The sequence below is a fragment of the Nanorana parkeri genome, unplaced genomic scaffold (assembly GCF_000935625.1).
Source record: "Nanorana parkeri isolate BGI_ZX_2015 unplaced genomic scaffold, ASM93562v1 scaffold270, whole genome shotgun sequence".
Taxonomy (NCBI): Eukaryota; Metazoa; Chordata; class Amphibia; order Anura; family Dicroglossidae; genus Nanorana; species Nanorana parkeri.
Window position 1 is genome coordinate 832570 of NW_017306538.1, and position 17185 is coordinate 849754.

A 17185-nucleotide genomic window follows, 5' to 3' on the forward strand; every position below is an offset into this window, starting at 1 on the left:
TGCTCCCTCTTCCTGTCAGTCCTGCTGCACAGGGAATGATAAAAAGCTATAAATACGTATTTATAGTATCTGAATTAAATAATATATTAATTAACTTTTTTAATGAATACATAACTCATATAAATGGTGTATGTCTGCCTGTAGTTTAATGTTATATCAGCCTGTAGTTCAAATTAATAAATCTTTACAGCATGAATATTACCCTGACCTTTTGGGAAGAAATGTAAGATTTGCTAGTGATTTAAGATGAAACAAAAAAGCACATCTATTGCAAGTTTTCCTGCCTTGTGTGCTTCTGGTGACTTTATTTTAGCAGAAACACGCAGTGTAGCTTTCAAGTGAAAAAAACAAATTACTAGGCCTGCTGTTGAAACATCACATGTCTTGTGGAAATGAATCTCCTCCATCATTGTCAAGCCAACCACAAAAGAGGCATCATCAGCTTTAAGAAAGAGAAATTAGAGGCACACAGCCTGAGCTAAATTGTTCGCCAATATGATAGCATTTTCCCTATGGTCAGTAAATGCCTGGGCTTGTGCTTTGGACACACGAGAATTAAAGTCAGCATATTCACATAACCATATTTGGCTCTCTTAAAGCTGAACTTTTGGGTAATCAACTACTGTCTAAATACAAGAGGCATGTTTAGGGCTCGTTTGCACCATGGTGTTGCATTAAACAGCTCCTGGCGGCTGTGCAGAGCAGCATGTGGTACTGCAATACCATGCATTGCGGTGAAAAAAGTAATGCATGCAAGTTATTGTGGTACCGTGTGTTGTGCTGCACTGCACGGCCACCGGTAGGTGCATTGGGTGACATTTAAATGAGTGGCACCCCAACACAACACTCCTAGCACATGGTATGGTACATTAAGTGCGCTGTGTGATAGCGTGCATTAAATGTGTGGTATTGGACGTTTAACGTAACGCCAAGATGTAAACAGACCCTCACTCTTACTTGGATCTTGGTGTGTTTTGTGCAGGAGCTTCCGGTAATAAGACTGGTCACTGCTGCTTTCCTTGCATAGGGAGGTCTGAGGCTGCATACTGCATTGTTGCATGAATCAGTCTTGGAATATTGATGATGGAATATTGCATACAATTCTGCTAGATGACCATGACATTACTGTAATGTATACACACTCCTGGACGCATGTTGTGATCTTTTAGCAGCATTTTCTGTTTTCAGTAGAGCAGTATACAATTCTCTTGATGTATCTGGATAATGTCCGTCGGGAAAGGTTTTCTTCAGCAAAAAAGCTGACAAAAACCTTACATGGCAGACTAGAGGGTTCATACCAATATATCTTTTTTTGACTGAAAATAAAGCAGACAAAGCACATCTAGCTTTCTTCTCTGGCAAAAAAACAAGTAGTTTTAGGAGTTCTTGGACTGTATTGTTGGTGCAGTCAGCTGATGGGGGACTAACACTGCTGGACATTCTTCCTGTTAAAAATAACGGTAAGTGTAACTTTATCAAAACTGAGGATATGTACTTGTCTCAGAGTCTCTGAAGAATTGCCAATATAATGTGTTACCTAAAATAAACAGAAACTGCATTTTCAACAATACTGCCTGCAGCCTCCTGACTCTGAGTACACCCTACTGTGTTCTGAAATACCTGCTTGGGGGAGACAGGTTTCTCATTCATCTCAATGCAGAGCAGGTCTAAGGCCTTATTCGCACGGGGTGTGTTGCTCCATACAGTGTAACAGGGCAGTTTTTGATGCGTCTGGGGCTGCGGGAACAAGCTTGAGGGCAGCTCATGTAACTCTATGGAGAACCAGGAGCTTGGCACCCTCACATGCTGCTTTCCACATCTCCGAGATTTCGAGTCTCAATAAGGTGACTGCAGTTGGTGTATTTCAGAATACCTCTCCTGAATTACAAACAGGTTAGTGAAGGGGTTTTCCTGACCACAAAAAGGCAGTAGATTGTCCTGGTACACTTCATCAATCTTTTGATAAAAACTGACCTCTGTACAGATTGGTTGTTGTCTCTGTATTTAATTTAGTTTTAGCTGGCAGTTGTTAGTCACATTCAAATGGGTGTGTTCTTTAATAATGAAGATATTTTGCTACTCACACAAGTAGCTTCCTCAGTTCTGATAAGTGCGCGGAACATATCCAAAACTGACAGCCACACAGCCTACTCACTTATCTTAATCCTATATTTCAAGTCCTAATTTCTCATTTTGACTGGAGTCTAAGGGGTTGATTTACTAAAGGCAAATAGGCTGTTCACTTTGCAAGGGAATTTACACTTTGCCGGGGAAGATTCCCTTAGCTTGGTAACTGTGAAATTTCAGTTTGCAAAGAATACCCAATCACATACAAGGAACAAAAATTTTATTTTGGCTTGCACATGCGATGGAAGTCAGCAGAGTTTCACCTCTTTCACTAAGCTAAGGGGAAACCTCCCCTGCAATGTGCAGATTCCCTTACAAAGTGAACAGTGTATTTGAGAATCAACCCCTAATAAAGGAATCTAATAACTTTGTTCCATCTACTACAAACTACAACATTTACTGAAACACTTACATTGATTTTCAAACAGGATCACTTGCATTCCACACAGGGAAAATGACTGTCTAAAGCTGTAGGTTACGGAATTTTTCTTCTTTTGGAAGATTTTTGTTACCTAGAATAAAAAAAGACAAGATAAAAATAGCAATGGAGGAGACATTTTATGAAGGAATGTAAGGCTGGAACAAAATTGCTGAATATACTAACCACTTCACGTTAAAAAAACATCACTATATATTGTGGTCCATGCGTCTAGTTATAACTCCCAACTGTTCATCATTAGAACAAAATACCTTTTTTCCCTCTTAATATTCACATAAAAGATCTAGAAAATAAATTTACTATTTATGTCCATCTAAGTTACTGGTCGGTATTTTTTAGTGCTGATTTACAGTTAGATTATCAAAATGTATCAGCCAAAGATTTAAACCTTATTTATTCATCAACGTAATGACAGAAAATTTAAAGAAATGTGAAAACAAACAAAGTGAGGCTGATTTACTAAGAGAGCTAAGCATGTTAATATTTACTTTAATTATCTAATCATGTGCAGATAAAATAAGTAAACACGGATTTTCTTTTCACATCATGCCATAATTACGTGAATCTCCACACAAGTTATGTGAACATTCTCAACTCTGTTAATAAATCAGTCTTGGTATATTAGCAAATTTGTTGTTGAGGTGTGGTACTAACACACTTTCACTTAGTACCTTTCTATATAATTCTATAAACTTTTAAATTTGTTTAGTTTGAGAATACAATTGTTTACAATTATTAGACTAAGCAATGGGTCATTGATTGAAATCATACCCATAAATACATATCAATAATCTACAGATTTGGCATAAGAGCTTCTGTCTGGGAAGTAAGGTTTTAGGGTTTTGGCACTAAAGGTAATAGCCTAGAGCCCTAGATATATACTACAGCTGACTACTAGCAGAGCTAGAAGGAAAAAAAGGAAAAGGCTGAGCACTGCAGGTTTCAGTGCTACATTTTATTTGGACTAACTGAACAAGCCTTAGACAGACATAAACTCTTTCCCAGGTCAAGCAATTATCATATCTTAAAGCCCAACTCCAGGAAAAATATTAAATTCGCCAGCTGCATAAATGAGATACATTATACTGTGAGCGGAATTTATCAAAACTGGAGAAGACAAAATCTGGAGTTCATGGCAACCAATCCTGTCTTTAATTTTCAAAGCTTAACAAAGCTGGACAAACTGAAAAGAGAAGCTAATTGGTTGCCATGGGCATCTGCTCCAGTTTTGATAAATCTCCCATGTATATATTAGAACCTGTGGCTTCATTGCCTAACCAGCGGTTTCTAAAGTATCCTGAGGAGGATCTGGGCAGTGGTGCAATATAATTTCCTGCACTGTATCTGCAACTACATGTCCCATGATTCCTTGCCATTGTTTTTCAAGGGTGGAGTTGCAGGAGGAGCTGGGAGGAGGGGATGCAGAGGGAGACATAGGGAAGTTGCAGTTGGAACAGGGCAGGCAGGCTTCAGATGGATGATAACTACACAGGGCAGTAAGGAGACTGGTCCCCTTACAGATAATGAGCAGCTAAAAGTGCCAGATCATCGAGGCAGGAAAAATGGATTTCAGGGGAAGGAAACTTTGAGAATATCACTATTTGTGTTAGGAAGATGTGTTTGCAACGACCACAGATGAGAAAGGTACTTTTGCAATGTACAGTTAAAACACGATTTTTGCCCAGAGTTTGGCTTTTAGCATTACTGTATAATAAGAAGGCAATATACATTTTTTATTTACAGTGCAAATTGTTATTGGATAAAAATATAATCCCAAGTAGTAAAAGGAAGACTAGGAAATATATCTGCTGAACATGCACCTTAAAAAGTCAGCAGTGGAAAGTCCCATATTTCGAACAGGTTCACTTTAAGCTAAGCACATTTTGCACATTCAGGGTAAATATTGTGTTAAAAGGCTGAACAGCATAATAAAGAAACTGGTAAACAGTATTTATTATTTGCTGTTTTCTGCTTGTATTGGCTTTTGAAGCATCCAATACATCCCATAGCATATCTATGTTTTGTTTGCATGGGAACTGTATTGCAAAAATAACCATAAGCAGTTGCCGATAGACACCCAATGAAAAAAAGGCTAAATATAAACTATAAGTCCATTACTGCCTTTCTGCAGGCCTGTATTTGCCATTTGGCATTTATGAGTGCCCAGGACAGCACGCTTAAAGAGGGCAGCACCAAGTCTCAAATTGTACAAACTGCTATAACTTTTTCCTTACTTAATTTTCCTCTGCTCCCCTCTGGTCATGTGTGGCTAAATTAAGCAAGATAACTGTGCATGAATTGTTAAGAGGAGTCAGAAGGCTCTTTATAATTCAAGAAACACAAAGCCATATTTCCTTTCTCTTGTTTGGTGGTACTTATATTTAAAAATACTATCATATAAAGCAGGCTTTATGCTGCCCTAATTAGTGCATTGTAACGTGTTTACACATGACACAGGGGATAGAATCGGTGTACAAAAGGTCATCATCATTAAGATGCGCCTTGGGCAGCATGATGTCTACAAACAGTCCTGCCTTTCCCTCTGGGGTAAAATATTATATTTATCAGAAAAAGAAATGTATGATTTCATCAAGTGTCTGCAACTACAATCTCTAAATGTTATCATCTATCTATAAATTAATAAGAAGCGATAAACATCTAATGTACAGTATGTCTGGTCTATCACACATGAATGAATGCAGCTTGCAGCCCTACAGAATCCAAACAACACAGTCTGCCGCTTTTTTATATCTGCAGCTATACAAAGCACCATTTACAATTCCATCAGCGGGAGGCTTCATAAGAATTCAGATTAAGACAAAAAGGCATCTTCTTGATCTGTAAATCTATTTTGGGAGAAGGGATGAAAGCATCAAATTTATGGTGATAAAACTTTTAGCAGTTTCGGATGCCTCGAGCTGTACAATTAATGTCACAAGATTCCTCGTCTGCCTTTTTGTTACTTATAAGTAGAGCACATACCTCTCTGCCTGAGCTCCACTGGCAAATTCTATTGATAATAAAATATCCTGTCTAATATCTGTCTGCACCTGACATTTCCTCTGATGAACTCTTTTTTAATTCAATACATACCACTAGCAGGTCATTAAATAGGAAAATTTCTCTCTGATGCAAGCCAAGTTTCTGTGGCTTGTTTGGATCAGGAACTTCAAAGAGACGACAGTAGCAGACCAACCTTCGGTGTGGTAGGGAGAGAACCTGTTGTAAAATGCAATATATTACACACGAACATCAACGTATGAGATTAAGTAAATGTAAAAGCCATATACAGAAAGAGCTGATCATCCAGAAACTGCAACAACATAATTTAGGGCCTGAATGGGGTGAATGAGCAATGTCATAGTTTAAAGGAAACTGTGGCCTTGCTATGGTCATTAATATGTTCGCAGCAAGCAGTAGGCGGGGATTAAAATAAGATCTCACTAACCTTTGTATCTGTAGGCACTTTGGAGCAATTCATCCTCACATTTTACAGAAGAAGCCCTGCAATTATTAGTCCTAATCTCAGCAGCTCTGCTCCACCTCCTAGAGCTCCTGCTTTGTTTTATATTAGAGATTAGATGGCCGAAAGGTTGTTGAATCACTACTGGGAATGGGGGGAAGTAGGGCTGAGCTGCTGAGAAAGGGACCTGAACAACTTCCATTGTGAACTTAGAGAATACATTGCTCTACCAGTGCCTGCAGCTACAGAGGTCACCAAGGGCTTGTTTTAAAGGTCACTTACCGCTTGAAAACAATATGAATATTCTTGAATATCTATCAACTGGCCAAGGTTTCATTTAAACCCCTGCAGATGAGAATTAAAAAAAAAACCTAATCTAGGTATGAACTGTGATACTGAGATCATAAATACGTTGGTTTATACCTGTGCATATTTGCAGTTTATGGCAAAAGATTACCCCCACCAACAAGTTTATTTTCACTTTAAAAAAATATGTAACCTATTGAGGGCTCATTCAAACCTTAGCAGTATTTAGTGAGTTTGCACACATGGGAAACCACAAGCAAAGTGTTGTACATTGTTAAAAAGGAGGGTGTTCAATATGTGCTAAGGTGCTATAACTGGTGTGAAAAAACTATTTTGACATGTAGCTGTTAGGGTGTATTTTCCCATAAAGAGTAACAGAAAACTTCCTGTAAGGGGACCTTTCAATGTGCACTGAATGCTTTGTAAAATCTGTATGTTATTTTCTTTCACTACGGGCAGAATTTTCACATAGATGGTTCTCATGAGAAATGCAAATAGCAGAACTCCCTCGTCTTTAAAATACAGTGGCAACAGCTATGATTCTATACTGCATTAGTCAATTCAGATTGCCAGTCTGAAGTTGATGCTAGGAAGTAAACAGGCTTTTCACTCCCATTATTCTTTATTCATATTTATATCTTCCTGCTCAGAAAGGTTTATTGCCCAACTCTGTATAGGTGACATTATTGATACACTGTTAGACATTTACATTTTAGCTGCTGAATCATACACAACTCTCCTGTTGAATGACCTTTGCAGGGAAAGCTCTTGGTACAAACATGTACAGTTGCTTAAGGCGAGTGTGTATGCTTGTGCCTATGCAGAAGGGAGGGAGAGCGCGATTAGCAGTCTTCGTTGATACCAGACCCGCTTGGGGGAAAACAATAGCTATTGACTGGGAAACAATCTAATCTGATTGTTCAATCTACAATTTGGAAGCTCAGGCAAAGGGGTATCTGCATGATTTGGTAGGGCCTGCAAACATGCCCCATTTTAACCATAAGCAGATTAGGGTTTTATTCTGAAGTCTGTAGGCACCTTGTATTTAAAAGGTAAAATTTAATGAGGGGAATTTATCAAAGCCAGATAAAATCTGGAACAGTTGTGCATGGCAACCAAATTCTATCTTTCATTTTCAAAGCATAACTGAACAAACTAAAGAGAGAAACGTATTGGTTACTATGGGTAACTGCTCAAGATTCTGTCAGCTCCAGTTTTTATAAATGTTCCCCAATTTGTTTGTCAATTTAATTTACCTTTCATATGTTTACAAGTTTAGAAACTGATTTTTAACATAATTTTCTCATTCCAAAAGATAAATATTTTGTTTTTACCAATAAACATTTAATACAGCCTAACTCCATAATAGGTTTTCCTTGAGAACATTCCTATTAGAAAGCCCAGCACCAGCACTGCACTTGTTTGCTGCCTCTTACTAATTTAAAAGCTAAATGGCTCCATATAAGGAGATTACAGTGGATTTGTCCCTTTTCCGATTCAGCTGTTTGTGAGTTCTGAATAGAGCTAAATAGCTGGGAATCAAATGATACCACGTTGGCCCATACTATACCTGTGGAACATAAAGATTCTGGTTACAACGTCTGACTATACACCATCCTTTGTAATGTCTAATTTAAGATATGAAACCTCCTTTAAAGTAGATCTGTACTTTGCCGATGCAGGGTACAGCAACAGGTTCACTTTAGTACTTTAACAATCCTATTAAAGTCTTACACATTTAATGTCTTTATATTCCTGTACACATTAGGATTTGTGACTCATTTTTGGTTGGAGAGGCTTAAAAATTGCTTTTTCCTCTGTGAAAATGCTTCTTCCTGACTTTCACTCCGGGGCTCGATGCTGACATAGCTGAGTATTAGCCATCTCCCTCAGCACAAGCTTTCCAAGACACATTTGTATTGCAGAAAAGGGGAGGAGGCGTGTCAGACCTCTGTTACAATGGTTACAATATCTAACATTGTTTGGAATAGGGGTAGTACAAAATTCACGTTTAAACAACATTGTCTGACTAAGTCAGCTGTTTATTTAAAACAAAATTAAAGCATTGATGAGAATTGAACTGCCATAAAACGATCTCATTGAACTATAGGGAGCCTATATAGCTGTATTTCCTATTTTAGAGATCCATCTCTACTGTTCTGTTGAAATAACTTATTTTTTTTTTTAAATGTATGTTACTAAGAATGTTTTATAAACAGTGGCACTTAGGGGGTGTAGGTATAAAACATTTGCAGAGCGAACAGCTTTGAGAATGTCTGCATTTTAGATCTACAACACATTATGGGCACTGAATGGAGCCAAGGTGCATTGGAATCTCCTATGCTCCCGGGCTGAATTTAGTGAGCATTATGCGCTGTGAATTTGGAACTAGCTGTTCGCTCTACAAATGTTTTATAAATACACTGCGTAGAATCTGTGCAGAAGAAATACATTTTACCAAGTAAACATTACGTCATCATATAATTTGAACCATGACTCTTATCAACCTGATCAGCTATTGTTTCAGTTAATCTTCTTCAGTAGGATGAGCCATTTAATGCATTGGTATCAGACACATAGATTTTCTGCATTATTATGAACATTATCTCAGTTATAAAAAATGGTTGGTTTCACTGTGTGTAAGTGACAGATGGCACATATATCATGAAGGTAGGTAAATATAGACAGGAAAATGTTCTCCAAATGCTCACAAGTGTGTGCTGTATAGACAAACTGTACATGATATGACTTGTAACACCATGGCCTTTATTTAACAAGGCAAAGAGTAATGTGCAGAAGCAGTAACTCATACGAATCAGAAAGCTGATTTCTGATTGGGTGCCATGGGTTACTCCATATCATTGCTCTTTGTGCTTATTAAATTATAGTCAACACACATCTTATAACAACGGATATACTAAGAACTGCAACCTATTATTGTTTTATAATGAGGGGCTGAAGAAATCAATTAATACAACCATTGAAAACTTTCATCCTCATTGTTTGCAATGGTGAGCAACAAAAATGTAGTCCATAAAAAGTCCCTAAATGTTTTGTACCTGCTTCCACCTCTCCACTATATCAGGGTGACTGAGAGCATAGCTTACACATAGTATATTAAATGAGGCTCCAGTTGCATCATTTCTAGTTCAGAGCTATGACATTCAAAGGCCAAATGACCATACTCAGGAACTTAGATTCCAATATTTGCAGGCATTGGGACAACATAAAATAAATCTGTTTTCACAGACTGTGTTGTACTTTCCCCCCAGCTTATTATGGGTTGATAACCATAAATTGTTCCTATACACACAGTCATTGGGGTAGATCTTTACTACCAGTACACTTTTTTACTTGCATACACTAATTGGTTAACTCTTCTGACTTGGAGTTCTGCAATACCAAAAGTTATATTCTTTCACAGGTCCCCTATCCAAAGGTCACAAGATTAAAATATAGCACAAAGGTACAAATAGCCTTCTGTATACTTTTATACAAAACTCCAAACATGCAAATAATTCTATTGTCACCTCTGCCAGCTTAATGTGAAATGACGGTGCTGGTAATATTTGCACATTGCTGGTCAACACTTCTTTGAAAGCTACATTGTGCATAGCAGTATTATGTACGATTAATGGGTACTAAAGAACACCTAGGAAGTGTTAAAGAAACGAATACCTACACAGCCAAGTCCATGGTGTAGGGATCCGATCTACAGTAAAAAGACACACATAAATTATTAGCAATAAAAACATGATAAACACAAGCAATGCAGTGACAACACAACCAAAGCTGTAAATAAAACATTAAAAAAACATCATGAAGGATTGGACAAAACACTAACAGTACAACTTTAAACTCAACACCACGTATGTGAGGAGAGAACATATTTGATTATATCACTGTACATACTTTGTTTAGGTATTAAAATGGTGTACACAATAAAGTACAGTGGTACCTCGGTTCACGGACGCTTCTGTACGCAAACAATTCGCTTTGCAAACATGAAGTTCGGCAAAATTTTGCTTCCGTTCACCGGGTGACGAACACAACAGCAGCCATCATCCCTGCTCTGACACATGGTTGTGGCTTCCTCTAGTCGAGATTGCGGTCTGATCAGTTTGATTCGGTTTGCGACCAATTCGGTTTGCGTCCAGAATTGTGGAACTAATTAAGTTCGTGAACCGAAGTACCACTGTATACTCTAAACAATAGCTCTGTACAAGGAAATCAATCCATGCTAATGGCATCTTCTATCAGCTGCTGTAAGACCAAGCCAGCAGCAACCATTTGCCAATAGGATATAATCTATTGGGCTACAGTGTTACTTACTGGTTTGACTTTATGGGTGGATGACATAAAAGATGGAGTTTGTAAAATGTTAGCATGGAGCCAATGAGGGCTACCTCATTGATTGTAAGATGTTTTTAGGGATATAATTTATTCACAGTGAGCTATACAATCACCAGTGTTAAGTGCAAGGTTTTGTAACCTACTTGATGTGTGTCAGAATTAAAGACCAGATAAGTAGAAGCCAAGCAACAACAAAAAAGCTTGACCTGAATACATACCATGGGCCACCAAATTGAAGGCATTCAATTTTACTTCAAAGGAATGTGCAGACTAGTCTAGATTAATAGATGAAGGGAATGAAGAACATTTCTCTAGGTGAGGCTAATCTCAAACGTTATCAGACCTGACTTAAAGTGGACCTGTCATTTTTACGCAACAGAACCTATGTTAAGGCTATCCAGTCATTGGGATGTAATGACCAACACTGTGTTAGTTGTTCTTCTCTGAATACTCTGCCTATACTATTCTATCCACTCTGACAGGTGCATTTTAAATGATGATTTGTTAAAATGTAAACAATGCAAAAAAAATAAAAAAAGCACTGCACCTAGAACTTAGTACCTATGTGCTAGTTGATAGGTGCAGTCATTTTTTGCACGGTTTTGTTGTTAGAAAGGGCAGACTGTACCCCTCTCACCGCTACCTTGACTTTTCCTTTATTTTTATGCTATTGCTTATGCTATTTTTATGCTATTGTTGGCAAAGTAGTATGTTGTACCATGTCATGCCCACCCTAGGCAATGATGAGGTTCATATATGAAAAAAGGAAACATTGGCTGAGGCCTTGGGTGGTTACATTTTAGCAGGTGGGGCAGCATACTCTCTCTTTTTTTCTTTCTTATCTAACTCTTTACGGAAAAGAATATTAGAAAACAACCTTTCATAACATGCACAATACACACATTTTTATGTAAATTGTATGGATGTGTTCTGCTCTAGACACAATAATGGCTCCTAGGGAGTGGTGCTGGATGAAGAAAGAAAACCAATGCCCATGTTACTTGAACAACCTTTCACCTGAACTCCAAATGCTTTGCCCAAGAGAATTCATTTAGATAAATGCCTATTTGTGGCCAGTAGTGACATAGTATAAAAACACTCTATATAAAATTTCTCACTTCCAGTGTATGGGAGTGACCACAAACTAAGCCAATCTTATTAGTAGTAATTTACAAGCTAGTGTGCATGAGGGGTTGGATACAATTTGGATACAATTAAGTACCAAAGACGTCTGAAAAAATAGCAATTTTTGTGCAAAACAGAGGCATAAAAATTAAGGGTAGTTATTTAGAAATGTTAATTTTTAAGGGGTCAGAAGAATGCCCTATCAGTTACCACCATTGGAAGCACAATAGCTTAGCACATCCTATGTGTTTTGATCATGCATTTAGTTTAGCAGTTAGTATAACCTATGGATGTAATGTCAACCAGGAAAATCGCAGTTCAAACTAAAGCACAGTTATTAAATCATTACCAGCAATGTACCACATGCACACAATGATTTATAAAATACTGTATGTGTTGTCCTAAGTATCAGGTGCCTTGCTTTCTTTAATTTCCTAACCTGTGTTGAAAAGGTAAAGGAGTTTTCAAATTCCCTGTGCATGTATCACATTAAAATAACTGAAATAAAATAATTATGCTATTATATCTTCACTGCAGCTGATCCTAATTCTACAGCATTTGCTTTTTTCTGCATATCGGAGGGGAACTTAGCCAGATCAGTGTTTTTTTCCCAGGCTTTTGATTAATGGGAATGCCTTTCTATATATACACTATATTGCCAAAAGTATTGGGACGCCTGCCTTTACACGCACATAAACTTTAATAGCATCCCAATATTAAACTGTAGGGTTAAATTTTGAGTCGGCCCACCCTTTACCGCTATAACAGCGTCAACTCTTATGGGAAGAATGTCCACAAGGCTTAGGAGTGTGTCTATGGGAATTTTGACCATTCTTCCAGAAGCGCATTTTTGAGGTCAGGTACTGATGTTGGACGAGAAGGCCGGGCTCGCAGTCTCTGCTCTGATTCATCCCAAAGGTGTTCTATCGGGTTGAAGTCAGGACTCTGTGCAGGCCAGTCAAGTTCCTCCACCCCAAGCTCGCCATTCCAGTCATGTTGGAACAGGAAGGGGCCATCCCCAAACTGTTCCCACAATGTTGGGAGCATGAAATTGTCCAAAATGTCTTGGTATGCTGATGCCTTAAGAGTTCCCTTCACTGGAACTAAGGAGCCAAGGCCAACCCCTGAAAAACAACCCCCCTCCACCAAACTTTACACTTGGCACAATGCAGACAGGCAAGTACCGTTCTCCTGGCAACCGCCAAACCCAGACATGTCCATCGGATTGCCAGGCAGAGAAGCGTGATTCATCCAGTGGCAGCGTGCTTTACACCACTGCATCCGACGCTTGCACTTGGTGATGTAAGACTTGGATGCAGCTGCTCGCCCATGGAAGCCCATTCCATGAAGCTCTCTATGCACTGTTGTTGTGTCAATCTGAAGGCCACACGAAGTTTGGAGGTCTGTAGCTATTGACTCTACAGACAGTTGGCGACTTCTGCGCACAGTGCGCTTCATCATGCGCTGACCCTGCTCTGTCATTTTACATGGCCTACCACTTCGTGCCTGAGATGCTGTTGTTTCCAGTTGCTTCCACTTTGTTATAATACCACTAACAGTTGGTCGTGGAATATTTAGTAGCAAGGAAATTTCACGGATGGACTTATTGCACCGGTGGAAACCTATCACGGTACCACGCCTGAATTCACTGAGCTCCTGAGAGCGACCCATTCTTTCACAAATGTTTGTAGGAGCGTCTGCTTGATTTTATACACCTGTGGCCATGGGGGAGATTGGAACACCTGAATCCAATTATTTGGAGGGGTGTCCCAATAATTTTGGCAATATAGTGTATATGTATATTTATATATATAGATAGATATACACACATTACTCCTTAATTGAGTATACATGTTTTACAAAACCAACCCTTGTACTTTTTAGTAAGGAAACATTCTTTACTTGCTACTTTGCTACTTACTTGCTAGATCTCAATACAGATTGAATGAATTTACTAAGCTAAAGAGATAAAGTAAACAAGTAAAGTTTAAAGAGATAAAGTAAACATGGGATTTAGATCCATAAACACCTTCCTGATGATCATGATATGTCTCACTCAACAGTGTGAGTGTTATTGTTAAAGTGAGTGATTATGATTTCTTTAGATAGGCACATGCTAATAGATGGAGGTGGAGGAAGCAGATAACAATACAGATGGGTCCCTTGTGTGTAATTAATCTTCCATCACCTCCTAGTCTCTTTTGCTTACAAATATATACATTAAATTCTGGTATTTTGTTACTGTGGAAACAGCACAGTAAAGTCTTCTTTACAAAAAAGAACATGATAGCTTCTCTACACAGCTATTACTTCAAAGCTCTGGCATACATTCGGCCTGTGAAAATAGCAAACAATTTGTGCTAATAGAATATCTAGAAATTGCAATTTATAGTTCAAACATAACTTCAAACCAGAGTATTTTCTAAACTGGGCTTTGCGAAAAAAAATTATTTCAGCGCTATATCAGTGATTCAGAGAAACATTGGAAACTAAATCTCTTTGCTATGTGATATTATTGCTGAATGCAGCCATTAGGCATTGTAAGCAATATTTGTATAATTAACAGCAAACATATTGACTTAATATCTTGCTGACTAAAACGGATCAGCATGTCTTGGTTTCAAATGTATTACAGTGTACAGTGCAATTATTAGCACTGTATTCCTATGTAGAGTGCTTTATTCTCTAATTGTGCTGACTGGAGCAATGTTTAGGAAAATTACATTGATAAAATAGAGCATTCTAAAACACGTAGGATCCTATTAAATAAGGTAATGCAAAGAACAATGACTGTGGCAAGAGTAAATAGTAAGATATTCACTAGTTTATAGCAAAACAATTAAAGATTATGGCTGACTGGTTATATGGGTAAAGGCCGTGACACACTGCAGGCGAAGCAGCGCGGAGCGGTGGCGCGCTGCCTTTGCGAGCAGTGTGTCATGTAATTTTCTGTTGGGCACCTCAGCTTGCGAGAGCTCGCGGAGCTGAGCGTGCCGAGATGAACAATTTCAACTTCAGCCAATCGTCTTGCGCGTATAAACCAGCGCGTCGCGATGCGACAGCTGGCAGGTTCTTACGGACGAGCCGATTGGCTGAAGGTGCTGTCAATCATCTGACTGCACTCATCTCACACACTGCACGCAAAGCTCCGTGCCGGATAGCTTTGCTTCGCTCTGCACGGCTTCGTGTGCAGTGTGTCACGGCCTTAATGCACATTGCTCTGTTGTACAGATTACTGATTTACAGTAAGTACCCTTTTTAAAAATAACTGAATGTATATCTAAATCCTAAACAAATGGCATTGAATTTGCTATAGTACTAAAGCTTATACAACTGCCGTTTGTTTTTTCCATAAAATGCTGTTTTCACTTTTTTTTTACATTTCAATTCTGATTTCTTCCAATCTCTTTCGGACACTTCCTGTCTACATGCACTGGCTCCAGTGTCAGCTGCACATCATTGCTTTGAAACCGGCTTTACTGATAGAGACAACAGTGGACCATGCCTGAGCAATGTGTGCTGGCACAACTGCTTCCAGTCTCTTCCAGTGGGCGCAAGTGACAACCTCAGGAGCACAATTAAGCGACAACTGTCACCACATAACAGGAAGTGACTGCACTGGGTCCTTCATTGCCTTTTTTAAATGAAAGCTGCATTGCATAGTGATTGGTTTTAAATCTAGTTTAAGTAATTGTTGCAATCAGGGTGACAGTTTCTATTCGATATAATACAAAAGTGATAACTTAAAAGAGCAAAGTCAAGTTAAAAAAGAACTCGAGGGGGCGTGGCTTGGACATGGAGGAGTGAGGCCGCATTGAACCGGAGCTCTGCACGGCACCTTCTCCCGGGACGTCTAAGTAGACTGTAAACTGTTTCCTCCCCACATGTCAGAGCCCAAACGAGCCCGCAGCTCATCCCCGCCGACCACACACCGGGATCTCCTACATTACTTTGGGCAGCAGCCGACTCACCTGCAGGCCGCGCCGGAATCAGAACTTGATTAGAAAAGCAGCATATTATCTTCAACAATGAACTGGTAAAAATCAGTAATGATATCCACTTAACAAACATTCCTGATAATCTTGCAGCAAGGCAGCAAATAGCACCCAGGATCTTAAGCTTAGAAAGCTTTTTACAGAAAGAGTTGACGTTTTTCGAAATAATGGCGCCATGTGACCATCTGAGAAAGTTATAGCTCTTAGTGGACGTCTCCTTTAATGTTAATCTCTTACCGGCTTTTTGCCTACAATAAGTTTTTCAACCTTCTGAACTTGAGAGACATGGTCTTCATTTGTCTTAAGTTCCCGTTTGCGGATTCGCTCGTAAATGCCTATCAGCGTCTCTCGTGGGATGTCCTCTCCATCGTCCACACCTGCAAAAAATGGCAGTGCTCAGCAATTAATGACAAACACTCCAGCTTGATGCTGATGGTGACTCTGCAAGGTCATAGCCAAGGACTATGTACACATCAACAGATTTCGGGGACAAGCAGCCAGGTAATGCATTGACAATTAGGCTCGCCACTACAACAGCCTTACTAAAGAAAGGTGTAAAAATTCCTCTCACACAGCTCTTCACTTAATTCTTATGCATAAATTACCAACCTCTTCTGCCTTAATTACCCAGAGGTACATACATTTCACATTAAGCCTTGGCATTTTTTTTCCTTTTCATCACAAGGGTGATACATCTGTATGCATTTAACTGCATTAGTGTCTACGTGTTTACTTTACTGAAGATCTAAAAATATATTTATGCATGTTGATCGCCGACTCTGTCCAGAGAATTAGCTGGCTAATTTTTTATAAGCTGTCAATCTTTTGAATTTACACATTACATCAGAAAACATTCCATTGATTCCTTTTATAAGTACATGAATTAAATCATAAAAAAATAGCAGGCAACAGGTACAACCACAAGATGGACTCCTTAAAGGGAAACTAAAGTGAATTTTGAAAAAGCTGCTGACAGGTGAACTTTTTGTGACAGAAGAGACTCTATGGGGTTGATTTTCTTAAAGCATATAGACTGTTCACTGGGCTTTTGTATTTTTGCTTGCACATGATTGGATGGCAAAGCTCTGCTTCCCCTCATTTACTAATCAAATGGGAAAATCACCTACAAAGTGAGCAGCCTTTTTGTCTTAGTAAATCAACCCCAGAGAGTTTTCTTTAGAGGTGCACCGAAAAAGAGATTGAGTCCTCTTTTTCTGCAGCCCCTGTTATGAATGAGCAGGACCACTCAGTATAGAGGATTCCTGTTCACTGATACAATGAGGACAGAGTATGTTTACTATAACCACAATCATGAATGAAAAGGAGGTGATGTAGATCACTTCACATTCATTCATAATTGAGGCTATAGTAACCATA

At 38.8% G+C, this 17185-nt stretch overlaps 1 protein-coding gene across 2 annotated transcripts in view; it reads right to left on the minus strand.

Annotated features, from left to right (window-relative positions):
• The window catches only part of IQSEC1 (IQ motif and Sec7 domain 1), a 208234-nt gene that overhangs the window by 19274 nt on the left and 171775 nt on the right, over positions 1–17185 (minus strand). For both annotated transcript variants that reach the window (XM_018557180.1, XM_018557181.1), the window contains exons 7-10: positions 16046–16185; positions 10018–10047; positions 5660–5785; positions 2540–2639 (exon numbers count right to left, since the gene is read on the minus strand). In XM_018557180.1, coding sequence (XP_018412682.1) covers positions 2540–2639; positions 5660–5785; positions 10018–10047; positions 16046–16185 — 396 coding nt within the window. The remainder of the gene's footprint in view (positions 1–2539; positions 2640–5659; positions 5786–10017; positions 10048–16045; positions 16186–17185) is intronic.